Source organism: Gopherus flavomarginatus, chromosome 18, assembly GCF_025201925.1.
Source record: "Gopherus flavomarginatus isolate rGopFla2 chromosome 18, rGopFla2.mat.asm, whole genome shotgun sequence".
Lineage (NCBI taxonomy): Eukaryota > Metazoa > Chordata > Testudines > Testudinidae > Gopherus > Gopherus flavomarginatus.
The window spans coordinates 18,259,663-18,286,102 of NC_066634.1; the positions used below are offsets into that span (position 1 = coordinate 18,259,663).

The following is a 26,440-nucleotide window of genomic DNA, read 5'->3' on the forward strand; positions in this document are numbered from 1 at the left end:
ATGTGGCTGCCCCTGCTCCTCCTTGGTGAGTACCAGCTGCTTTGGGGGCAAGGCTCAGGCACCAGGGAAGCCCAGCCCCTGCCTAGCCCCAGGGTCCCAGCTCAGGCACTGTCAGAACTCCCAGATGCTGAAGGCTGCAGGGGGCACGGAGCACCAGGCAGAGGTTGCTGAGCACTTGGAAGCTGGTGCTGAACGCTGGGCAGGGGTTGCTGAGCACTGGGCAGGGGACACTCAGTTTCAAAATCCCAGGCAGGGAGATCAAGATGCCTGGCACTCCGGGGCTCACTCGGTTTGCAGGCATTTGCAGTGTTTATCTACGTCAGGGGTCGGCAACCTTTCAGAAGTGGTGTGCCGACTCCGAGTCTTCATTTATTCACTCTAAGGTTTCGCGTGCCAGTAATACATTTTAACGGTTTTAGAAGTTCTCTTTCTGTAAGTCTATAATATATAAACTATTGTTGTGGGTAAAGTAAATAAGGTTTTGAAAATATTTAAGAAGCTTCATTTCAAATTAAATTAAAATGCAAGAGTCCCCTGGACTGGTGGCCAGGACCCGGGCAGTGTGAGTGCCACTGAAAATCAGCTCTCGTGCCGCCTTCGGCATGTGTGCCATAGGTTGCCTACCCCTGATCTAAGTGCTGCTTATGCTGGTCCTTCCTTGGTGGGGGGCTCAGACTGACTGCTCCCCCACACCCAGCCAGGCCCCTACACTGGACAGTCCTGACTCCCTGACCCACTGGGCAGGAGATTGGCCATCTGCTGGGCTCTGCTCACCTGCTACACTCTTGTTTTTCAGTTGGGTTCCTGGAATTTCACTACACAGGTAACTGCATATTGTGGGTCTGTGCGCACTTTCCTCTGTGTGTGCATGTCTCTGTGTATGTGTCCCTGTCGGCTCTGTGTGTGGTGTGTGCGTGCACCTCTGTGTGTGTGTGCATGTCCTTGTGTATGTGTTGCTGTTGGCTCTGTGTGTGTATGTGTGCACCCTTGTGTGTGTGTGTTTGTGTGTGTGTGTGTGTGTATGTCACTATCTGGCTCTGTGTGTGTGTGTGTGTGTGTGCACCCCTTTGTCTGTATCCCTCTGTATGTGTGTGTGTGCTCGTTCCCCTGTATGTGTCCCTATGTGAGCCCCTATGTGTGGGTGTCCTTATCCCTGTGTGTGTGAACCTGTGTGTGTCGAGGGAGGTGAGGCATGGGACTACATAGGACCTGTGCGGGCCTGATGTGGATGCAGCTCACAGAGCAGTGCTTGGCTCAGCCCAGCTGAGTCTCCTTGACGATGCAAGCTCTGTCTTGCAGGTACCGCTCTGGGCCCTGCTGACAAAGCCATGTTGGGTGGAGTGACACCTCTTCACACCCCGCCCAACAGTTGTGCCAGCAAACTCTGCGTGTAGGCCTAGCCAGTGTGTCCCTGGCCGTGCGTGTGTCCACCCCTGCCTGTCTCATCCTAGCACAGCCTGGCACTGTCTCTGGGGGTCCCCTCTGCACCTCCAGCTCTCGTTGGCTCTAGGGTTTCTGATGTAATGGGAATGGGTCCGGGCAACCACAACTGCAGCCCATGTGGGGCAGGGGTATGAAGGGTCGCGGGGGGTGTGTGTGAAGTGTTGCAGTGGGGTGAAAGGTCACCGTGCTGTGGAGAGTTGGAGCGTGAAAGGTTGCAGAGGGTGTGAAGGGTTGCAGTGGGGTGAAAGGCTGCAGGGGGTGTGAAGGGTTGCTGTGGGGTGAAAGGTTGCAGGGGGTGTGAAGGGTGGCTGTGGGGTGAAAGGTTGCAGTGGGGTGAAAGGCTGCAGGGGGTGTGAAGGGTTGCTGTGGGGTGAAAGGTTGCAGGGGGTGTGAAGGGTTGCTGTGGGGTGAAAGGCTGCAGGGGGTGTGAAGGGTTGCTGTGGGGTGAAAGGTTGCAGTGGGGTGGAAGGCTGCAGGGGGTGTAAAGGGTTGCTGTGAGGTGAAAGGTTGCAGTGGGGTGAAAGGCTGCAGGGGGTGTAAAGGGTTGCTGTGGGGTGAAAGGCTGCAGGGGGTGTGAAGGGTTGCTGTGGGGTGAAAGGTTGCAGGGGGTGTGAAGGGTTGCTGTGAGGTGAAAGGTTGCAGGTGGTGTGAAGGGTTGCTGTGGGGTGAAAGGTTGCAGGGGGTGTGAAGGGTTGCTGTGGGGTGAAAGGTTGCAGTGGGGTGAAAGGCTGCAGGGGGTGTGAAGGGTTGCTGTGGGGTGAAAGGCTGCAGGGGGTGTAAAGGGTTGCTGTGAGGTGAAAGGTTGCAGTGGGGTGAAAGGCTGCAGGGGGTGTAAAGGGTTGCTGTGGGGTGAAAGGTTGCAGTGGGGTATGGAGGGTTGCAGTGGGGTGGAGGCACAAAGGGGCTGAACGTTCACAGGTGAGTGAAGGATCATGGAGGTGGGCTCAGCAGGGTGGAGTGACCCATGGAGTGATGGGCCCAGGGAGGAACAGCCCCATTATGGAGTGGGAGCCTGGGAGGGAGGGGTGGGGGTAGGACTAGGGGAGAGCAGTCTCATGGAGCAGAGTGGCCTGGGAGGGGCTGGGATCCTGGGAGGAAGAAGTGGGGCTGGATGGAGAGGGGATGGCCCAATGGGGCAGAGGGGCCATGAGAGAGGGGTTGTGGGTCTGACAGGCTGTGCCATCCCTGCAGGCCCATTCCTGCTGCGTCTGGCGGGGGGCCCCAGTGAGTGCGTGGGGCGTGTGGAGATCAACTACAAGGGCCGCTGGGGCTCGGTGTGTGACGACGAGTGGGACCTGACCGACGCAGCCGTGGTGTGCAGGCAGCTGGGCTGCGGCACTGCACTCTCTGCCCCGGTGGGCGCCTGGTTTGGGGAGGGCACTGGCCCCATCTGGCTCAATGAGGTGCGGTGCCAGGGCTCAGAGCAACATCTGCGCCACTGCCGCCACCGGGGCTGGCGCCAGCATGTCTGCAGCCATGAGGAGGATGCCAGTGCTGTGTGCTCAGGTGGGGCCAGCCGGAGAGTGTGACGTGACAGCTGGGAAAAACTCAGCGGTGCCAGGTGGTGCCTGGCCCTGGTACAGTTGGAGCCGGCGCCCCATAGAGGGGACAGGCCCCATGTCCCATTCCCCACCCCCTGAGCCAGCCATTCCTAACCTGGGGCTGGATGGGAGCTGGCACCCCATAGAGGGGACAGGCCCCATGTCCCATTCCCTACCCCCTGAGCCAGCCATTCCTAACCTGGGGCCGGATGGGGGCTGGTGCCCCATAGAGGGAACAGGCCCCATGTCCCATTCCCCACCCTGAGCCAGCCATTCCTAACCTGGGGCCGGATGGGGGCTGGTGCCCCATAGAGGGAACAGGCCCCATGTCCCATTCCCCACCCTGAGCCAGCCATTCCTAACCTGGGGCCGGATGGGGGCTGGTGCCCCATAGAGGGAACAGGCCCCATGTCCCATTCCCCACCCTGAGCCAGCCATTCCTAACCTGGGGCCAGATGGGAGCTGGTGCCCCATAGAGGGGACAGGCCCTATGTCCCATTCCCTGCCCCCTGAGCCAGCTAGTCCCCACCCTTGGGCCGGAGTGGAATGGGCACCCCTATAGGGGACAGGCCCCATGTCCCATTCCCCACCCCCTGAGCCAGCCAGTCCCCGCCTTGGGCCAGAGTGGAGCAGATGCCCCTAGAAGGCCCTGTGTCCTGCTACAGCATGGTGTGGCTGGGGCTCTGGGTATGTGCAGGTGATATGGCCTGTTCCATTTCAGTGCCCATTGGGCCTGGGAAGGAGCAGTGCCAGCCACAAAGGCCACACTCTCCATGTGGCCATGTCTCTGTGTCTCTGTCTGACCATGCTGTGCCCACAGCCCACCGCTTCCTGCCTGTCATCACCTCCGAGCCCTCGGTGCAGCCGGCCCTTGGGGACCACAGACCCCCAGCACAGAGCACAGCCAGGCCGGCTTCCACCACACCAGAGCACAGTGAGTATCAGACAAGCCAATTCCCCTCCAGGGAACCCCTACTCCTACTGACCCTCCCAATCCTCGGCACATGACTCCCTCCATTCCATCTCCCCAACTTCCTGGGGCTTCATCCCAGGGGAAGTGGAATTGCTTGTTTATGAGCATTGATTGGTGCTAGCTGTATTACTGACCCCTGGTGGGATGAGCCGCAGGACTGGAATGTTAAAATCAAGGGTTAGAGCCTATGTAGGAGGCCTTGAGTGGGCAAACAGGGAAGGAAGACACCCTACCTCAAAAGTGGCATTGCTTGTTTCTGAGTCACTGATCTACAGTGTGTGGAAGAAAAGCTGCATCCTTGGGGACTTCAATTCTTTTCAATTCCAAGGCCAGAAGGGACCATTGTGATAATGACTAGTCTGACCTTCTGCATAACACAGGCCTGAGAACATCCGCCAAATAATTCCTAGAGCAGAGCTTTTGAGAAAAACCTCCAATCGGAGTGACCTATCCTGGAGGTCTCACGCTGCCAGGATCAAAATGTCATAGGAATTTCAGAATATTGTAGATAACAATTTCCTAACTCAGAGAGTGCTGCAGCCAACACAGGGGAATTTTACACTTGAGCATGTCTATGAACTGTTACCCGCACACTCTAGGACACCCCACCTTTACCCTTCCATGGGTTCAAGACGTAACCTGGTTGATTTAGTTCCTAGGGCTCTGGGCAAAAGGCACCTACCCTTATCCAGTTCCTAGGGCTCAGGGCACCCATACCCCATTCCTAAGGCTCAGGGAGTAATCTGCGGGTTTGCTGTGAAAGAGCCTTATACAGTAATATCCTTAAAAGTTAACACAGAATACACAGGCTAAGCATACAGTGCTCACCACTCCCAATAAGGCAGATGAAATTTTCCTGATGGCCAGTCAGGATCAGGTTGTCCAGGGCTCCAGCTTCCTGTGCAGTGTGGTTGTCAGGGTGTTGAGGTCCGGCAGCTCTGATCTTGGGCTGTGTCCTGGAGTTAGGTTCTAAAGAACTTTCCTTTTGGAGTTGGGATCCCAGATTATATAGTTAAACTTGAGTCCTGCTTAGCTATACCTTAACCAATTGTTTTAAACTAAAGTACTACGAAATAGTATTTTTCACAATCCTAGCCCATTACAAAACAATTCTTTAACCAGTCATTCCTCAACACCTTAATTGATTTAAATCTTGCAAAATGAGTTATGCAACAGACAGAAACAATCAAAGAACCAGAGAGAGACCATACAGATAAACAATAGAGAAGTGGGGACCATAAAGGCGAAACAATCAAGAAGTCGAGATTTCACACCCACAACTGTTGATAAGTGGTTCCTTGTCAGACAGAATGCATCAAACAACGTTTTCTTTAAGCATTTCTTTATCTGGTGATGGTGGGTACTATTAGGACAGGGGCACCTCTTTAACAGCCCGATATTACTTTGCTTTGACATAATTTAGAGGGAATGTGAGGATGTGTCTTTCTGCTTCTTATCTCATCTGTTAGTCTTTAAGGTGTCCCCAGACTCCTTGTTGTTTTTGTGGATACAGACTAACACGGCTACCCCCTGATACTTATCTCATGACTAAGGCTGTGAGTCTGTCATGGAAGTCATGGATTCCGTGACTTTCTGTGATCTCCGTGACTTCTGAATCAGCTGGTGCTGGCTGAGGGGCTGCCTGAGCTGGGCAGCCCCTGGGCCAGCAGCAGAAGTTTGGGTGTGTGGGAGAGGGCTAGGGGCAGGGGGTTGGCGAGTGCGGGGGGTGCTTACCTTGGGGTGGGGTGTGCCCCGGCTTCCACTGGCATGGGCCCCCTGCAGGTACTAGGCTGCAGAGGGGTGGGGGGTCTCTGCGCCACATGCTGCCCGTGTCTGCATGCCCTGCCCACACAGCTCTCATTGGCTGTGGTTCCCGGCCAATGGGAGCTGTGGCAGCCAGCACTTTTGGCAGGAGCAGTAGAGGCAAGAGCAACAAGGATAATGTCATGGTGGGCGCCTGCTATAGACTACCAGACCAGGGGGATGAGGTAGACGAGGCTTTCTTCGGACAACTAACAGAAGTTTCCAGATCATAGGCCCTGATTCTCATGAGGGACTTCAATCACCCTGACATCTGCTGGGAGAGCAATACAGCAATGCACAGACAATCCAGGAAGTTTTTGGAGAGTGTTGGGGACACTTTCCTGGTGCAAGTGCTGGAGGAATTAACTAGGGGCCGTGCTGCTCTTAACATGCTGCTAACAAACAGGGAACAATTGGTAGGTGAAGTAGAAGTGGGTGGCAACCTGGGCAGCAGTGACCATGAGATAGTCGAGTTCTGGATCCTGACAAATGGAAGAGAGGAGAGCAGCACAATACGGACCCAGAACTTCAGAAAAGCAGACTTTGACTCCCTTAGGGATCTGATGGGCAGGATCCCCTGGAAGGTTAACATGAGGGGGAAAGGAGTCCTGGAGAGCTGGCTGTATTTTAAAGAAGCCTTATTGAGGGCACAGGAACAAACCATCCCAATGTGCAGAAAGAATAGCAAATATGGCAGGCAACCAGCTTGGCTTAACAGTGAAATCTTCGCTGAGCTTAAACACAAAAAGGAAGCTTCCAAGAAGTGGAAACTTGAACAGATGACTAAGGAGGAGTATAAAAATATTGCTCGAGCATGCAGGACTGTAATCAGGAAGGCCAAAACACAACTGGGGTTGCAGCTAGCAAGCGATGTGAAAGGTAACAAGAAGGGTTTCTACAGGTATGTTAGCAACAAGAAAAAGGTCAGGGAAAGTGTGGGCCCCTTACTGAATGGAGGAGGCAACCTAGTGACAGATGTTGGGGAAAACGCTGAAGTACTCAATGCTTTTTTTGCCTCGGTCTTCACAGACAAAGTCAGCTCCCAAACTGCTGCACTGGGCAGTGCAGTATGGGGAGTAGGTGAGCAGCTGCAAGTGGTGACAGAACAGGTTAAGGACTATTTAGAAAAGCTGGACATGCACATGTCCATGGGTCCGGATTGAATGCATCCGAGGGTGCTGAAGGAATTGGCTGATATAATTGCAGAGCCATTGGCCATTATTTTGGAAAACTCATGGTGATCGGGGGAGGTCCCAGACAATTGGAAAAAGGCAAATATAGTGCCCATCTTTAAAAAAGAGAAGAAGGAGCCTCACCTCAGTCCCTAGAAAAATCAGGGAGCAGGTCCTCAAGGAAACCATTTTGAAGCACTTGGAGGAGAGGAAGGTAATCAGGAACAGTCAACGTGGATTCACCAAGGGCAAGTCATGCCTGACCAGCGTGATTGCCTTCTTTGATGAGGTAACTGGCTCTGTGGATATGGAGAAAGCAATGCACGTGATATACTTTGACTTTAGCAAAGCTTTTGATACTGTCTCCCACAGTATTCTTGCCAGCAAGTTAAAAAAATATGGATTGGATCAATGGACTATAAGGTGGAGAAAAAGCTGGCTAGATTGTCAGGCTCAACAAGTGTGATCAATGGCTTGATGTCTAGTTGGCAGCTGGTATCAAGCGGAGTGCCCCAAGGGTTGGTCATGGGGCTTGTTTTGTTCAACATCTTTATTAATGATCTGGATGACGGGATGGATTGCACCCTCAGCAAGTTCGCAGATAACACTAAGATGGGCAGAGAGGTAGATATGCTGGAGGGTAGGGATAGGGTTCAGAGTGACCTAGACCAATTGGAAGATTGAGCCAAAAGAAATCTGATGAGGTTCAACAAGCACAAGTGCAGAGTCCTGTACTTAGGACGGAAGAATCCCATGCACTGCTACAGGCTGAGGACCGACTGACTAAGCAGCAGTTCTGCAGAAAAGACCTGGGGATTACAGTGGATGAGAAGCTGAATATGAGTCAGCAGTGTGCCTTTGTTGCCAAGAAGGTTAACGGCATATTGGGCTGTATTAGTAGGAGTATTTCCAGCATATGGAGGGAAGTGATTATTCCCTGCTATTCAGCACTGGTGAGGCCACATCTGGAGTATTGTGTCCAGTTTTGGGTCCCCCACTACAGAAAGGATGTGGACAAATTGGAGAGAGTCCAGCGGAGGGCAATGAAAATGATTAGAGTACTGGGCACATGACTTATGAGGAGAGGCTGAGGGAACTGGGCTTGTTTAGTTTGCAGAAGAGAAGAGTGAGGGGGGGGGATTTGATAGCAGTCTTCAAGTACCTGAACAGGGGTTCCAAAGAGAATGGAGCTCGGCTTTTCTCAGTGGTGGCAGATGACAGAACAAGGAGCAATGGTCTCAAGTTGCAATGGGGGAAGTCTAGGTTGGATATTAGGAAACACTGTTTCACTAGGAGGGTGGTGAAGCACTGGAATGGGTTACCTAGGGAGGTAGTGGAAGCTCCATCCTTAGAGGTTTTTAAGGTCAGGCTTGACAAAGCCCTGGCTGGGATGATTTAGTTGGTGTCGGTCCTGCTTTGAGCAGAGGGTTGGACTAGATGCCCTCCTGAGGTCTCTTCCAATCCTAATCTTCTATGATTCTATGACCAACTAGAATGAAACAAAACAATATGAAATTAACATGGCACACATTAAATGGATTAAAAACTGGCTAGCTGATAGGTCTCAAAATGTAACTGTAAACAGGGAATCATCAACAAGCAATAGTGTTTCTAGTGGAATCTCAGTAGGTTCAGGTCTTGGCCCTATGCTCCTTAACATTTTTATCAATGACCTGGAAGAAAACATAAAATCATCACTGATAAAGTTTGCAAATGACACATATATTGGGGGAGTGGTAAATATTGAAGGGGACAGGTCACAGATACAGAGCGATCTGATTGAGTTAATAAACTGGGTGCAAGCAACAAGATGCATTTCAATATGTATGAATGTAAATATATTAATCTAGGAACAAAGAATGCAGACCATACTTACATGGTGAACTCTCTCCTGGGAAGCATTGACTCTGAAAGAAATTTGGAGTTCACGATGGAGGGATAGCTCAGTGGTTTGTAAAAGCAGCAAAGAGTCTTGTGGCACCTTATAGACTAACAGACTTTTTGGAGCATGAGCTTTCTGGGTGAATACCCACTTTGTCGGATGCATGCAGTGGAAATTTCCAGGGGCAGGTATATATATAAATATATGCAATCAAGAAGCAGGCTAGAGATAACGAGGTTAGTTCAATCAGGGAGGATGAGGCCCTCTTCTAGCAGCTGAGGTGTGAAAAACAGGAGAGGAGAAACTGGTTTTGTAGTTGGCAAGCCATTCACAGTCTTTGTTTAATCCTGAGCTGATGGTGTCAAATTTGCAGATGAACTGAAGCTCAGCAGTTTCTCTTTGAAGTCTGGTCCTGAAGTTTTTTTGCTGCAGGATGGCCACCTTTTTAAGGTCTGCTATTGTGTGGCCAGGGAGGTTGAAGTGTTCTCCTACAGGTTTTCGTATATTGCCATTCCTAATATCTGATTTGTGTCCATTTATCCTTTTCCATAGAGACTGTCCAGTTTGGCTGGTGTACGTAGCAGAGGGTGATTGCTGGTATATGATGGCGTATATTACATTGGTGGACGTGCAGGTGAATGAACCGGTATAGGGTGGTGTTAATCTGACCATCACTTATTTGCACCGTGGTGTCTAGGAAGTGGACCTCTCGTGTGGACCTCCAGGCTCAGTGGTTTGATCATTGGCCTGCTAAACCTAGGGTTGTGAGTTAAGTCCTTGAAGGGGCCATTTAGGGAACCTGGGGCAAAAATCTATCTGGGGATTGGCCCTGCTTTGAGCAGGGGGTTGGACTAGATGATCTCCTGAAGTCCCTTCCAATCCTGATGTTCTATAATTTGCTGAACATGAGCTTCCAGCACAAAGCTGTGGACAAAAGGGCTAATGAGATGCAGGGGTGGAGGGGAATCTCAAGTAGCAGTAGAAAGGTATTTTTACCTCTATAGTTGGCACTGATGCAACCACTACTGTGATCCTGTGTCCAGTTTTGGTGCCCACAATTAAAGAAGGATGTTGATAAAATTGGAGAGGGGTCAAAGAAGAGCCACAACAATGATTGAAGAGTTAGGAAACCTGCCTCAGAGTGATAAACTCAAGGAGTTCGATCTATTTAGCATCACAAAGAGAAGGTTAAGGGAGGATGAGCAGTCTATAGATATCTACATGGGGAACAAATATTTAATAATGGGCTCTTCAGTCTTGCAGAGGAAGGTCTAACATGATTCAGACTGGAACTAAGATATACATTTTAACAGTGAGAGTAATGAAGTGTTGGAACAATTTACCATGGGTGGTTGTGGATTCTCCATCATGGACAATTTTTGACTCAAGATTGAGTGTTTTTGTAAATGATCTGCTCGAGGAATTATTTGGAAGGTGTTCTCTGGCCAGTGCTATGCAGGAGGTCAGACTAGATGATGAAAGTGGTCCCTTCTGGTCTTGGGATATATGAATCTATGAGCTTCCCCTTCTGTCTGCCCTGATGTCACCAAGCATGCCAGAGCCATGACCCTGTCAGAGACTTGCCCTCACCCATCAGCCTGGGCATTTGGGCTCCCTTCCCTTGCAAAGACCCTCCATGCCACAGCCTGGCCTGTGGCGCCCCTCCCTCTACAGAGAGCCCCCAGCCTCTTAGTCTGGTCTATGGGACTCTTCTGTGATCCCCATCACCTGGTGACCTATAATCTGCCCTGCAGGGAGCGCCCCCCTGCGGCTCGTGGGGGGCCCCCACAGCTGCGCTGGGCGTCTGGAGGTGCTTCACGGGAGCCAGTGGGGCTCAGTGTGTGATGACGGCTGGGGGCTGCTGGAGGGTGCCGTGGTGTGCCGGGAGCTGGGCTGTGGTGCAGTTCAGGCTGCCCCCGGGGGGGCGCATTTTGGGACTGGCACTGGCCCCATCTGGCTGGATGACGTGGGCTGCAGTGGGAAGGAGATGTCCCTGCGGCAGTGCCGGGCACGGCCCTGGGGGCGCACCAACTGCCAGCACGACGAGGACGCCAGCGTCATCTGCACAGGTAACCCCCAGAGGTATCCCTCCCCTCCCACAGGAGCTACCTTCCTGCCTAGGACCAATTACCCTGCAGAGCTACCCCTCCCCCAGAACTACCACCCCCCCAACAAACTACTCCCCAGAACTTCCTCCCCCCAGAGCTACGCCCCATCCCGAACTACCTACTTCCCCAGAGTTACCTCCCCTCAGAACTACCTCCCACCCAGAGCTACCTACCCCCCCAGAACTACCTCCTCCCAGAGCTACCTATCCCCCAGAGCTACCTATCCGCCTAGGACCAACCTATCCTCCCAAAGCTATCCCTCCCAGGAGCTACCTATCCGCCTAGGACCAACTACCCCCCCACAGAGCTACCACTCCCCCGACAAACTACTACCCAGAACTACTTCCCCATCCAGAGCTACGCTCCACCCCGAACTACCTACTTCCCCAGAGTTACCTCCCCCCAGAACTACCTCCCCTCGATATTCTACTCCTCAGAACTACCCCCTGCCCAGAGCTACCTCCCCACCCAGAACTACCTACCTCCCAGAGCTACCTCTCCCCCAGGACCAACTGTCCCACCGAGCTACCTCCCCTCCGCCCCCCCCCAAACTACCAAGCTACCTCCTGCCCAGAACTAGCTCCTGACCAGAGCTACCCCCACCCCGAGCTACCTTCCCGCCAGAACTACCTCCCCACCAACCTACTACTTCCCAGAGCTACCACCTGCCCAGAACTACTGACCCCCCCCAGGACCAACTATCCCACCGAGCTACTTTCCCCCCAAAGCTACCTCTGCCCCGAACTACCTACCTCACCGAGCAACCTCCTGCCCAGACCTACCTCCTGCCCAGAGCTACTTCCCCTCCCAGAGCTACCTCTCTCCAAGAACTACCTAACCCCCCAACCTACTACCTCCCAGAGTAACCTCCTGCCCAGAGCTACCCCTGCCCCGAGCTATCTCCCCCCCAGAACTACCTACCCCCAATCTACTATCCCTCAGAACTACCGCCTGCCCAGAACTACTAACCCCCACAACCAACTACCCCTCAGAGCTACCTCCCTCCCGAACTACCTACCTCACAGAGCTACTTACCACCCTAAGAACAACTATCTTTCAGAGCTACACCCCCCCTACCCCCCCGCCCCGCAGAACTACTTACTTCCCCAGAGCTACCTTCCCCTCCCAAAACTATCCCACAAAGAACTACCTTCCCCCCCCCACCAACTTCCTACCTCCCAACGCTACCTAGCCCCCTAGGACCAACTACCCCGCAGAGCTATCTCCTCCCCAGAACTACCTACCCCTAGACAAACTACCCCGTGAGATCCCTGCTCTCTTCCCGGGGTGGGGGCGCTGATCCCTGCCCTCTTCCTGAGGGGACTGATCTCTGCTCTCTCCCCAGGGGGTCCTGTGCTGCGGCTGGTGGGTGGCACCAGTTCCTGCTCCGGGCGGCTGGAGGTTTTCCACCAGGGCCGCTGGGGCACAGTGTGCGATGACATGTGGGCACTGCCAGGCGCGGCTGTGGTGTGCCGGGAGCTTGGCTGCGGGGACCCACTCTCTGCTCCCAGGGGGGCCTTTTTTGGTGAGGGCAGCGGTCCCATCTGGCTGGACAACGTGCGGTGCCAGGGCAATGAGTCGGCACTGAGCCGGTGTCTGGCTGCACCATGGGGCGTGCACGACTGCCAGCATGCGGAGGATGCTGGTGTGGTGTGTACAGGTAAAGTGTGTGCGGGGGTGGGGGTTGTGGCAGAATCTCTCTTCTCTTGTACTGAGCTCTCGCCCACCAGAACCTAGATTTTAGCTCTCTTGGTTTCTCTGCTGCTTCCATCAGTAGATGGTGCCAGTGTGTGGCACGTTTCTTCCACGCTGCAGTGTGCCAGAGGGTTTGCTTCATTCCATGTAAATCAGAATTAGCCTGACGGTTCATTGGGATCACTCTGTTAAGCTGTTTCTTTTAATATTCCACATAGGGTGACCAGACAGCAAATGTGAAAAATCGGGATGGGGGTTGGGGGGTAATAGGAGCCTAGATAAGAAAAAGACCCAAAAATCATGACTATCCCTATAAAATCGGAACGCTGGTCACCCTAATTCCAAAGTTATACCCACGGTTGGAGCCAAGATCTGGCATTATTCCCTTCCCCTCCCTGGACTGGACCCCTCATCACACTTCTAGAGCAGGATGCCCAGCTAGAAACAAAACCCTGGATCAGGCCTCTGAATGCAGGGCCCAGCCTGGACATGCCCGTACTGAATGGAGAGCAAGAGGCACTTTATTGCAGTGCAAACAGGAATCCATCGGGGGCAGTTCTCTGGCCTGTGACCGTGTGATAGAACATGACCAAGGGTTTGCCCAAGGAGAGCTGTCGATGGGGTTTGTAAGGCACACAAAGGAACAGTGGCTAGCTGGGCATGAGATATGTGTCTGTACACTGGAGTTCAGCTAGTTTGCTCGTGGGGCCGTTCAGCTGTCTGGGCGCATGGTATCAGAGGGGTAGCCGTGTTAGTCTGGATCTGTAAAAGCAGCAGAGTCCTGTGGCACCTTATAGACTAACAGACGTTTTGGAGCATGAGCTTTCGTGGGTGAATACCCACTTCGTGGGGTGCATGAGCTCTTCCTCGAGTGAGCTCTTCCTCGAGGGTTTTTTTACACTCCTCTCTAACGCTTGACTTACCCCTGACAGCCGGGGTTTCCCTGTGTGTTCAGCCTTGGCGGGTCTCTCTAGTTGGGCAGAGGGAGAGAAGCTCTGCCCCAGGTGGCTGCCAGACTTACTTGATCACTGAGCAGGATGTAGATTCGGTTTAACCATCACATCTCCTACTCCTGGGCTCATGGAAATTCCTTAGCCAACATGTCTAAAAGGCGTGTAACCCAGCTGCCAGCTAGTGGTGGCAGCAACAAGGGCCGGGTTCAATATCTAGCCCCCACCCAGAAATCTGGGAAAAGTTACCACCTCCCCAGGTGCCTCCAAGACACAATGCTTCCCCCTCACAAGCTCTGAGTCTGCATTCAGTATAGCAGAGAAAACTTCTAAGAAAAGGCAAAAGGAACCCAGCATTAATTTGAGACGATATCACAACAGTGACTCCCAAGTAAGCAATCAGTAAGCAGAACACCCGCCCGGCAGTGTCCTTTGCCTCAGTTTCCCACCTTGCAGTGTGAAACTCCGATGGACAAGTGTCCCTTTAATACGCCACTCCCCTCCCCCTGCACTGCACCCCACTTGCGGTTGGTTGTCTGAGGTGGGTGAACTCCCAGAATTTGGGGGGGCACTCACAGGGTTCAGCTCCTGCCCCTGAAGGGGGGCTGGGCAATACCTCTGTTACTGCGCTTCTATCACTGCCACTAGCCAGGGCCGGTGCAGCCGTTTAGGCGACCTAGGCAGTCGCCTAGGGTGCTAGGATTTGGGGGGTGCCATTTTCTTTGGCAGCGACCGAGGCAGCCTCAGGACGGGAGCTCGGGAACGGGAGAGGGCGCAAGGTGGGAGTTTCGCCTCGGGGCGCAAAACATCCCTGCACCGGCCCTGCCGCTAGCTGCAGTGCTGTGGTCTGATGCCCTGTCTGTAGGGATTTCCCAGGACAGCAAGGAACCTCGCTGCTGCAGCCTCTGCCTTGCTTTCACCACACCACTGTCCTAACACCTGCTCCAAGGCTCAGAGACCGGCTCAGCCCCCGGTCCCGCTGTAGTGAGCGCTGAGCAGAAACCAGGCCTCTCCACGGAGTCCGATCAGTGCTCTCTTTACACCCTGGAGATGGATCAAACAGTAACTAATTAACCCCAACTAGAAACCCCTATTCCAGCCCCTGTTGCTTTTCCCTGAGGTTTGGCATCACTGTGCCTGCTTAGTGAGGAGATTAGGGAGACCCACTCAGTCAGGGCAGGCTAAGTACAGGCCTGCTGCCCTTTGCTCCTGCAATAAGGATAACAGCAGATTGGTGCCCCATGTCCAAGACTTTCTAACCCTTAACCGCTCCAATGGATCACTTTGAGCAAGCAGCTGTCTGCTGAGCGCCTAGGCAGAGGAGGCATGTCTATACAAATACAGCCTGTTCCTCAGATCTTTTAGTTCATCGCTAGAGGATAGGGCAGAGCTCATTCAGATCCTGCTTGCCCACAGGCAAGAGATGGGATAAGCAACCTTCTTCAGTTCGCTTGCTAGGAGAACAGAGGGAGAGCACCTGATCAAAGGGGCAGGGGAGCGTATAGCTTTACCAAGCTATTCTAGGCATATTTGACCTCTGCACATCTTACCGTGTGCGCTGTCCATGCATGTGCATAATGTGTGCACATGTGTGTGTACATGCAGCATGTGTGTGCAGTGTGTGTGTATATACGCTGCATGTGTGCAGTGGTGAGTGTGTGTGTATGTGTACATTGTGTGTGCGTGCAGTGTATGCATGTGCTGCAGTGTACAATCTGTGTGTGCAGTGTGTGTGCATACGGTGCATGTGTGCAGTGGTGGCTGTGTGTATGCATACAGTGTGTGTGTGTGCAATGTGCATGTGTGCCGTGTATGCATGTGTGTGCAGTGTACAGTCTGTGTGTGCAGCGGTGTGTGTGTGTGCAATGTGCGTGTGCACAGTGGGGTGTGTGTACAGCGTATGCATGCATGTGCAATGTGTGTGCAGCAGTTTGTGCAGTGTATGTGTGCACATGCAGTGTGCAATCTGCATGTGTGCAGCAATGTGGGTGTGTGTGTGCAATGCACATTTGCGCAGTGGTGTTTGTGTGCAGGGTGTGCATGTGGGTGCAGTGTGAATTGTGCATGTGCAGTGGTGTTTTTGCACAGTGCTGTATCTGCATGCAGTGTGTCTGTGTATAGCGTGCACAGTGTGCGTATATCTCTGGGAGTGTTTTTGTGCCAACCCCCTCAGGTTGCTAGGATCTCTCCCATCTCTTTCACAGACGAGTTGGCCCATGTGAGGCAGCGCTTTGCCAAGCCCATGGCCCCACAGCCACAAATGCAGAAGCCACGAATGCAGAAGCCACGGACGCAGAAACCACGGATGCAGAAGCCCCGACCCCGGCCCCCTTCAGCGGCACGGGAGGCGACACAAGCACCAGCCCAGGTATCCCCACAGGCAGTGCTACCAGGTGAGTGAGCGGTGGGGACTACTCTCCCCAGCCAGCCTCCCCATTCCTGGCCACCCAGTCCCCAACTCACAACCTAGTCCAGCCTTCAACCTGCCCCATCCCCTGCCAAAGCCATCCCCCTGCTAGCTCCCAACCTATCTGTCCTTGATCCTGAGTCAGGATCCTGCATTAGACAGTCCCTTGAAGGAACCCATCAGTGTGTCAGTCCCCCAAGGGGTCCCATTCTTCCTCCAGGGTCAGCCACACTGGCCTTACCGCCTCCGAGACTGAACCTCTGGGCTCCAGCTCTCCTGCTCCAGCCGGCGAGCTCTGCCCAGCGAGCCCAGCTGAGAGACTCCTGGGAGAGCCTGGGCCGCCCTGCAGGGATTCCTGCACCTCAGCCGGGATTGACAGCGACACCTGGTGTGGGGCAGGCCTTAGGGTAGCAGGATGTTGTCCAGATGGCCAAGCCAGGGCTCCCTTGAAGGAACCATGCTTCTGAAGGAACCACCCGTGGTTTCCTCTCTCCTGCTCTGCCCCCAGAGCAGCTTCCTCCCCCCCCTCCCGGCAGCCCTCCCTAGCCCAGTAAGGCACTGCCACGCAGGCAACTCCTGCCTTGGCACACTAGCCCTTAGTCTGGCCCCAACCCGCCCCCACCCACCCAGCCAGCCCTCAGCCCCCCATCTGCCCCTGACCCCACCCCCACCCACCCAGCCAGCCCTCAGCCCCCCATCTGCCCCTGACCCCACCCACCCAGCCAGCTCTCAGCCCCCCATCTGTCCCCCATCCCACCCCAGACACCCAGCCAACCCACAGCTCCCCATCCTGCCCCAGCCAGCCCCCAGCCCTCATCTGTCCCCCCGTTCCACCCCACCCACCTAGCCAGCCCTCAGTCCCCCATCTGCCCCCCATCCTACCCTCTCCTGCCCAGCCAGCTTTCAGCTCCACATCTGCCCCTCCAGTCCACCTCTCCAGTCCACCCAGCCCTCAGCATCCCATCTGCCCCCATCTCACCCCACCTGCCTAGCCACCCCTCAGCCCCTCATCTGTCCCCCATCCCACCCACCCATCTAGCCAGCCCTCAGTCCCCCATCTGCCCCTCATCCTACCTTCTCCTGCCCAGCCAGCTTTCAGCTCCACATCTGCCCCTCCAGTCCACCCTTCCAGTCCAGCCAGCCCTCAGCATCCCATCTGCCCCCATCTCACCCCACCTGCCTAGCCACCCCTCAGCCCCTCATCTGTCCCCCATCCCACCCCACCCATCTAGCCAGCCCTCAGCCCCCCATCTGCTCCCCTCCCACCGTCTCCCGCCAAGCCAGCCCTCAGCTCCCCATCTGCCCCTCATTCCACTCCTGAAGTCCAGCCAACCCACAGCTTCCCATCCTGCCCCAGCCCAGCCCTCAGTCCCCCCATCTGCCCCCCCATCCTGCCCCACCCAGCCAGTCCTCGGCCCCCACATCTGTCCCTCATTCCACCCCTGCAGTCCAAACACCCCAGCCAGCCCTGCAATCCCTGCCGCCAGGCTTTTCCCTCTGCTGCTGGCTGAGCTCCTGTTTCACCTGTGTCTGGGGCAGGTCCGGCTGGTGTGGGGTGAGGGGGTCTGGCTGGCAAGGGTGAGGGGGGTCCAGCTGGCAGGAGATCCTGGCTGGCAGGGGGTTGGGGGGTCCTGGCTGGCAGGGAGTGAGGGGGGTCCAGCTGGCAGGGGGTCCTGGCTGGTGGAGGGCAAGGGGGTCCAGCTGGCAGGGAGTTCAGACTGGCAGGGGGCGAGGGGGTCCGGCTGGCAGGGGGCGAGGGGGAAGGGCTGGCGGAGGGTTCTGGCTGATAGGGGACGAGGGGAGTCCAGCTGGCAGGGGGTCCTGGCTGGCGGGAGGAGAGGGGGGTCCAGCTGGCGAGGGTTGGGGGTGTCCAGCTGACAGAGGACAAGGAGGGTCTGGCTGGTTGGGGATGCTACCTGCTGAACCAGATGCTCTGTATTCCAGGGAAGTGGAAACCGTTGTCGTTGCTGGAGGGCACCAGCCCCCGGGAGGCCGTCCAGCCAGAGGGGACCACGCGGAGCCCCCTGCCCTCAGGAGAGCTAGAGCTGCCCACTGCTGGACCCGCAGGTCAGTCTGGGAACCTGCAGCTTCGAGCTGCCCAGCCACCCTCGCTGTACCTGTTGTGCCGCGCTCAGCCCTAGCCCGCGCTCTGATCGCTCCGCCCAGCAGCAGGAGCTCCTGTTTTTTCCACTGGTGTCTGTCCCGATCTCCCCAGCACATATTCCGGGAGACCCTCCCTATCTCCTCTCCCCCTGTAGGGGATGCCTTCAGCTCGAACAGCGCCGGCCTTATTGCCAAAGCGACCAGCCAGGGGCCAGCTAGTGCTGTGGACGACGCCCCTTTGGGCTGGACCTGAGCCCCTGGGGGGCCACCATCCAGCCCCAGGGCAATGAACCAGGGCTGGGTTATGCCCTCATCCTCACCCTGGCCCTCTGCCCACCCCAGTCCCCTGCCTGACCTATCTCCCAGCCCCCTTCCCCATGGGCCGGGGCTAGGCAGTGGCTGCCCACCTCCCTGTAAAGTGCTGTGAGATCTAGGGATGGAGAGGGCAGAGTGGGGGAGCAGTGTTGTTATTGGGGCGTGCACGTGGGGACGGATGGCTGGACAGATGAGCTATATGGGGAATGTGGGTTAGTGGGGCGCAAACTTTTGTAATCTTTACATTGAAATGTTTCCAATTACTGTTAATATCAAATTGTTAGGGATAAAGGTGCAGTGAAACCCAGCTTGGTTTTCAGGATCGAGCCTCTGGAGCGCTGACAAGCCATGGTCAGTAGAAAGCCACACGGCAGCACTTTGGAGGGATAAAACCAGGCTTTGCTTAACTAATCGTTTTCCTTTTCAGTAAGGTGGCATGTGATTGCCACGTAGCAGCACAGCTGTTATACTCACACCCAAAGATGGGTGGGTGTACCACTGACAACAGAGTGAAGTGCAGCCCCGTAACCCTGGGACCTAGTGGTGCCCTTTGGATGTTAACTGCTATTCAGCAAAACCGTTTCTTTCATAGCGCCAACTCCATGGGTGCTCCAGGGCTGGAGAACCCATGAAAAGAAGTTAGTGGGTGCTTAGCATCCACTGCAGCCCGCGCCCGCCCTTCCCCCACATTGCCTCCTGTCTGCTGGTGGCCCCACTGATCAACTTCCCTCCCAGTGCCTACTGCACGCCGTAATCAGCTGGCCTTCCACATGCCACGATCAGCTGTTCCACGGTGTGCAGGAGGCACTGGGAGGGAGGGAGAAGAACGGGGATGGGGCACGCTCGGGGGTGGGGGTGGGACTGGGCAGGAAGAGGCGGGACAAGGGTGGAGTGGGGACAGGAAGAGGGAGGGCTGGAGTAGGAGCTTGGCGAAAGAGTTAGGCCAAACCCTAATTTCTAATTAACATAGGCTACAAAGGAGATAGATAGATGGTAGTTAGGTGTATGGGGATAGATAGAGGGTGTGCATACAGAGAGAGAGGGAGTGCATAGGGATAGACAGATTGTATGGGGATAGACCAGGGGTCGGCAACCTACGGCACACAAGCCAAAGGTGGCACGCGAGCCGATTTTTTCTGGCGCGCAGAGTGGGCTGAGCCGCTCAGTCTGCTGCCGCTCTGGAGTTCCTGCTGCTAGCCCCTTGCCAGCCGGCGTCCCACCGCCGGTCCCACTCAGCACCCACTGCTGGCCTGGGGGAAGGAACCCCAGGCTGGCAGCGGGCTGTGACCCCAGCTGGCAGGAGCCGCCAGCCGAAACCCCAGAGTGGCGGCGGACTGAGCCGCTCAGCCTGCCACCACTCTGGGGTTTCCACCGCCGGCTCCTGCCAGCCTGGGTCCCACTGCCGGTCCCACTCATCACCCGCTGCTGGCCTGGGGGAAGGAACCCTAGACTGGCAGTGGGCTGTGACCCAGCTGGCGGGAGCCGGCGGCTGAAACCCCAGAGCGGGGGTGGGCGGAGACGCTCAGCCCACCCCTGAAACCCCAGAGCTGGGTGGGCTGACCCGCTCAGCCCGCTGCCGCTCTGGGGTTCCGGCTGCTGGCCCCTTACCAGCCGGGGTCCCCACTGCAGCCCCACTCACCTTGCTTGCAGTTGGATTTCCACCTCAGGCCCCCTGCCGGACAGGGTCCAGGCTTCAGGCCCTGCTCAGCCCTAGCAGCCCCCAGCTCCACTCACCTCAGCTACCGATCTGGGGTTCCAGCCACTGACCTCCTGCCAACCGCTTATCGACTTATAACTCAGAAGCCTGTGTGCAGCTTAAAGGATCCAAATACGTGCCACCAGACATTGGAAAACTCAGCAAGGAAAAGCACGGGCAGGGATCACACTAAACTAATAAGATCTGCATTTTAATTTAATTTTAAATAAAGCTTCTGAAACATTTTGAAAACCTTGTTTACTTTACATATAACAGTAGTTTGGTTATATATTATAGACTTATAGAGAGACCTTCTAAAAAATATTAAAATGTATTACCGGCACGCAAAACCTTAAATTAGAGTGTATACATGAAGACTTGGCACATGGCTGCTGAAAGGTTGCTGACCCCTGGGATAGACAGACAGTGTGAGTGCTGCGCTGGATGGTGTGGGGCAGTGTGTTGTGCAATGGGTGTGTTAGGTTGACCACTGAGCTGACCCAGTATGGCTGTTCTTATGTTCTTGTTAACAGGGGATTTACAAGAGACTTTAACTTTCTATAGTTCAGTTTATTTCAGCCTTTCAAATACAGGGCCATGGATCTTAGTGCTGCTCTGGGCAGTGTGGGGCGGGCTGGGCAGACTGAGCTGGGGCACAGCTGGGTTTGGGTGGAGGGTGCGGGGCCAGGCTGGGCAGACTGAGCTGGGGCAGCGCCGGGGTGGGCTGGGTGGTGTGGGATAGGGCTGGGCAGACTGAGCAAGGGCAGTGCTAGGGTGGGCTGAGCAGTGTGGGGTAGGGCTGGGCAGACTGAGGAGGGACAGTGCCTGGATGGGGTGGCCAGTGTGGGGTAGGGCTGGGCAGACAGAGCAGGGACAGCGCCAGGGTGGGCTGGGTGGTGTGGGGTAGGGCTGAGCAGACTGAGGAGGGACAGCACTGGGGTGGGCTGGGTGGTGTGGGGTAGGGCTGAGCTGACGGAGCAAGGACAGCGCGGGGTGGGCTTGATGGTGTGGGGTAGGGCTGGGCAGACTGAGCAGGGACAGCACTGGGATGGGCTGGGAGGTGTGGGGTAGGGCTGAGCAGACTGAGCAGGGACAGCACTGGGATGGGCTGGGAGGTGTGGGGTAGGGCTGAGCAGACTGAGCAGGGACAGCGCAGGGTGGGCTTGGTGGTGTGGGATAGGGCTGAGCAGACTGAGCAGGGACAGCGCTGGGATGGGCTGGGAGGTGTGGGGTAGGGCTGAGCAGGGACAGCGCTGGGATGGGCTGGGAGGTATGGGGTAGGGCTGAGCAGACTGTGCTGGGGCAGTGCCAGGGTGGGCTGGACGGTGTGGGGCAGGCCTGAGCAGACTGAGCTGGGGCAGTGCCGGAGTGGGCTGGGCAGTGTGTGGCGGCCTGAGCAGACTGATCTGGGGCAGTGCCGGGGTGGGCTGGCCAGTGTGGGGCAGGCCTGAGCAGACTGATCTGGGGCAGTGCCGGGGTGGGCTGGGCTGTGTGGGGCAGGCCTGAGCAGACTAAGCTGGGGCTGGGCTGTACGGTGTGGGGAGCAGGAGGGATTTGGCACCACAGCTCTGTGTCAGAGGCCCTGCACTGTAGGCAGAGGAGGGGAGTCTCCATTGGTTGGAGCAGCGGGGCCCTGTTCTCTGTCCCCCACCCTGTGGAGCTGGCAGGGCTCAGAGAGAGGCTCACTGTGCCGGTGCCGGCCTGGTGTCTATGCACGTCCCTACGGGACCCCACCATCTGGACCCAGCCCCTGGGGCTGCAGATGGCAGGGGGATCAGGGTGGGGGGGTTCTGCATGGGGAGCATTACCTGCCTTCCAGCTGTGCTGCTTTGTCCCCACAGCCCAGGCTGTGACAGATGCTGCCATGCGTGTGAACAGGCCCAAGGATGGGCTCCGTCCAGAACGGCCTGGAGCCCTGGGGGTGCAGCGCCTCATCCCGAAGAACCGGCGGCCTCGCCCCAAACCATTGCAGACACGCACAGGTACCAGTGTCACTGCGCGGCGTGCTGTGGCCAGGGCCTGCCCTCGGGGTCTATGGGAGAGGGTGTCTGTGCTGGCCCCAATGCCCAGGGCAGCGCTAGGGGTTCAGTGCTGCCGGGAGTGGGGGGCTCCGTAGGGGGCGCTGTTGCCAGCAGCCCCAATGCCCAGGGTTGCACCAGTTGGGCCGTGGTGCAGGACAGTGGTCATCGGGGGAGGTGTTGAAGGGGGCCTGTTGGTTGTTACAGTCAGTGGGGCAGGGTATGAACCCTGGCGTCCTGGCATAATGCCGGGGAGGGTCAGTGCATTCTGCCCCTGCTGGGTGGTGTGGGACAGGCTGGGAGGTGTCATGGGGCAGAGCCCATTGGGCAGTGGGGCGGGGCAGGGCTGGAAAGATCCAGTTATCCCCAGAGTGCTCTGGAAACCTGCATCCATGTGTCTGTCTCTTTCCTTACATAGACGCCGTCCAGCTCCAAGCTCCTGTTGCCACCCCCACCCTCAGGGTCCGCGCTGGGGCCCGAACTGACCCCCACATGCCTCGTCCCCCACGCCGGCCTGGGGACAGCATCCTGACGACTGTGGCCTCCGCAACCCAGCCTCCTAGCCAGCCCAACAGCGCCTGGATGGACCCAGCCTCCTCCACCCCCACAACCACCCCCCCTCCTGGCCAGTCCTACAGCATCTGGACCAGCTCAGCCTCCCCTACTCCCACCCCTCCTCCCAGCCAGCCCCACAGCACCTGGACTGGCCCAGCCTCCCCTACCTCTACCTCCACAACCACCCATCCTCCTGGCCAGCCCCACAGCACCCGGATGTACCTGGCCTCCCCTACCCCCATCCTCACAAGCACGCACCATCCCAGCCAGCCCCAGAGAGCCTGGACCAGCCTAGCCTCCCCCATCCCCACAACCACTCCCCTTTCCAGCCAGCCCCACAGCACCCAGATGGGCCTTGTCTCCCCTAATATCACCCACATCCTCACAATGACCCACAGAGCCCAAACAGACCCAAGCTTCCCCATTCCAGCAACCACCCAGTCTCTGAACATGCCCCACAGCATCTGGCCAGGCCTGGCCCCCACCTCTCCCTCCTACACAACCACCCAGCTTCCTAGCCAGACCCACACCACTCGGATGGGCCCAGCTCCCTCCGACCCCACAACCACCCAGCCTCAGGACGAGACCCACAGCGCCCGGACGGCTCCCTCCCACCCCACAACCACCCAGCCTCAGGACGAGACCCACAGCACCCGGCTGGGCCCAGCTCTCTCTGACCCCACAACCACCCAGCCTCAGGACGAGACCCACAGAGCCCAGATGGGCCCAGCTCCCTCCCACCTCACAACCACCCAGCCTCAGGACGAGACCCACAGCACCCGGATGGGCCCAGCTTCCTCTGACCCCACAACCACCCAGCCTCAGGACGAGACCCACAGCGCCCGGACGGCTCCCTCCCACCCCACAACCACCCAGCCTCAGGACGAGACCCACAGCGCCCGGACGGCTCCCTCCCACCCCACAACCACCCAGCCTCAGGACGAGACCCACCGCCCCTGGATGGGCCCAGCTCCCTCCCACCCCACAACCACCCAGCCTCAGGATGAGACCCACAGTGCCCAGATGGGCCAAGCTCCCTCCCACCCCACGACCACCCAGCCTCAGGACGAGACCCACAGCCCCCGGACAGGCCCAGCTCCCTCCCACCCCACAACCACCCAGCCTCAGGACAAGACCCACAGCGCCCGGATGGGCCCAGCTCCCTCCCACCCCACAACCACCCAGCCTCAGGATGAGACCCACAGCACCTGGATGGGCCCAGCTCCCTCCCACCCCACAACCACCCAGCCTCAGGACGAGACCCACAGCGCCTGGATGGACCCAGCTCCCTTCCACCCCACAGCCACCCAGCCGCAGGATGAGACCCACAGCGCCCAGATGGGCCCAGCTCCCTCCCACCCCATAACCACCCAGCCGCAGGATGAGACCCACCGCGCCCGGATGGGCCCAGCTCCCCCACACCCCACAACCGCCCAGCTGCAGAATGAGACCCACAGCACCCGTATAGGCCCGGCCTCTCCCTCCCAGCCCCAGGGCGAGCTTCCTGGTACTCGGACACTGTATGCCAGCCCAGCAGTTAATGGGACAGGTTGTGCCAAGACACCTGCAACGCCCTGGCTCCCAGGCACCCCGGCTGCACAGACAGGTAGGGGTGGGTCCAAGGAAGGGGAGTCCAAAGGCCTGGGCCAGAGGGTGTGTGGACAGCCAAGGCTGACTGGAAATGCCACCGTATTTGTGTGTCATGGGGTTTCTACCAGGCCCTTCTAGCAGCATCCTCCCTAGACTGGCCCTCCAATAACTCATCCTTCACTGCAGTGACACCCACCCAATATTGTCCCACTTCTGGGATCCCCAGGCCTTTACAGAGGGGAAAATACTATTCACCTTTGTAGGTGGATAAACTGAGGCACAGACTCATGAGTGAGTCAGTGCCTAAGCTGGGGAGAAAACCCAGGAGTCTGGGCCAGCATGCCCCCTCCCACCCTAACCCACTGTAACTCGTGCCCCTTCCCAGAGTTGGGACAGAACCCAGGAGTCCTGGCTTCCAGCTCCCCCTCCTCTGGCTCTAACCATTAAATCCCACTCCCCTCCCAGAGCTGCCTTGGTGTGTGCAGTAGCAGACAAGGCTGTTGTCAGTGGATGAGTGGCTGGTGGTCAGGCCCCGTCGTGGCGTGCGGGGGGTCTGGGCGGGTTTCTCTCCAGTATGGAGCTTTACAGGTGGCTTCCTTGTGTCCCATCCTACAGATGCTGCCCCCGCGCCAGACCAGCCTCAGGGACCTGTCCTGGAGATACCACACCCTGCCACCCATGCCCTCCCAGCCACTGCCTTCCCCCCAACCATGCCCTCAACCTGGGCCCTCCCATCCCTGGCCACTGCTCCCCACACCACCCCCCTTCGGGCCAGCACCCCCCCTGCTCTGCCCCTTGCCCAGGGGGCAGTGACTATGGTGTGGGAGACAAGAGCCCCCATACCAGCTGCAGGGCTGGGGGCAGTCAGGGGGGATTGCCGGGAGCCAGGCTACGAATCCCCTCAGCTGCGGGAACTGATCCAGGTGGTGCGGGCGCTGCGGGGGGACCTGCGTGCCCTCGTCCATACCCAGCGGCAGGAGCGCCCCCTGCTGGGTGCCATTGCTGGCAGCCTGGCCGAGCTGGCGGGGGCTGTACAGCAGCTGGTAGTGGAGCTGCCCAGCCAGGTGCTTCGGGGGCAGAGCCAGCCCCTCACTCCAGCGTGGCGTAGGCAGGGCCCTGCACCCCCCACTAACAGCCTCACCTGATACCTGCCTACCAAAGAGCCCCACTAAAAGACAGACCCCCTCATCGGCCCGAACTAACCCCCCACTGACAGACAGACCCCCCCCCCGCCTGAACTAACCCTGCACTGAGAGACAGACACCCCTTCCCTGGCCCAAACTAACCCCCCACTGACAGACAGACCCCCCCCCTTCCCTGGCCCTAACTAACCCCCCACTGACAGACAGACCCCCCCTCATCGGCCTGAACTAACCCCTCACTGACAGACAGACACCCTCCCCTTCCCTGGCCCGAACCAACCCCCCACTGAGAGGCAGAGCCCCCTCCCTAGGCCAAACTAACCCCGCATTGAGAGACAGACACCCCCGCCCTGGCCCGAACTAACCCCGCACTGAGAGACAGACCCCCCCTCCCTGGTCTGAACTATTCCCCCACTGACAGACAGACCCCCCCCTTCCCTGGCCCTAACTAACCCCCCACTGACAGACCCCCCCCTCATCAGCCCAAACTAACCCCCCACTGACAGACAGACACCCTCCTCTTCCCTGGCCCGAACCAACCCCCCACTGAGAGGCAGAGCCCCCTCCCCAGGCCGAACTAACCCCCCACTGACAGACAGACCACCCCCCTTCCCTGGCCCTAACTAACCCCCCACTGACAGACAGACCCCCCTCATCGGCCCGAACTAACCCCCCACTGACAGACAGACCCCTCCCCCTTCCCTGGCCCGAACCAACCCCCCACTGAGAGGCAGAGCCCCCTCCCCAGGCCGAACTAACCCCGCACTGAGAGACAGACACCCCTGCCCTGGCCCGAACTAACCCCGCACTGAGAGACAGACCCCCCCTCCCCGGTCTGAACTATTCCCCCACTGACAGACAGATGCCCCCTCCCCAGCCCAAACTAACCTCCCCACTGACAGACCCCCTCCTCCTGGCCCAAACTAACCCCCCACTGACAGACAGAACTCCCCCACCGAACTAACCCCGCACTGAGAGACAGACCCCCCCTCCCCGGCTCAAACTAACCCCCCACTGAGAGGCAGACCCCCCCTCCCCGGCCCAAAC

At 57.3% G+C, this 26,440-nt stretch overlaps 1 protein-coding gene across 1 annotated transcript; it reads left to right on the forward strand.

The window, feature by feature from the left end:
* Positions 1–25,396, forward strand: LOC127036954 (soluble scavenger receptor cysteine-rich domain-containing protein SSC5D-like). Its single transcript, XM_050928241.1, has 11 exons — positions 1–25; positions 797–823; positions 2,635–2,949; positions 3,805–3,922; positions 7,612–7,676; positions 10,572–10,883; positions 12,268–12,582; positions 15,772–15,960; positions 21,930–22,070; positions 22,525–24,267; positions 25,140–25,396. Exons 1-11 carry the CDS (start codon positions 1–3, stop codon positions 25,394–25,396), a joined length of 3,507 nt encoding a protein of 1,168 aa, XP_050784198.1.
* Positions 25,397–26,440: the final 1,044 nt, after the last annotated feature.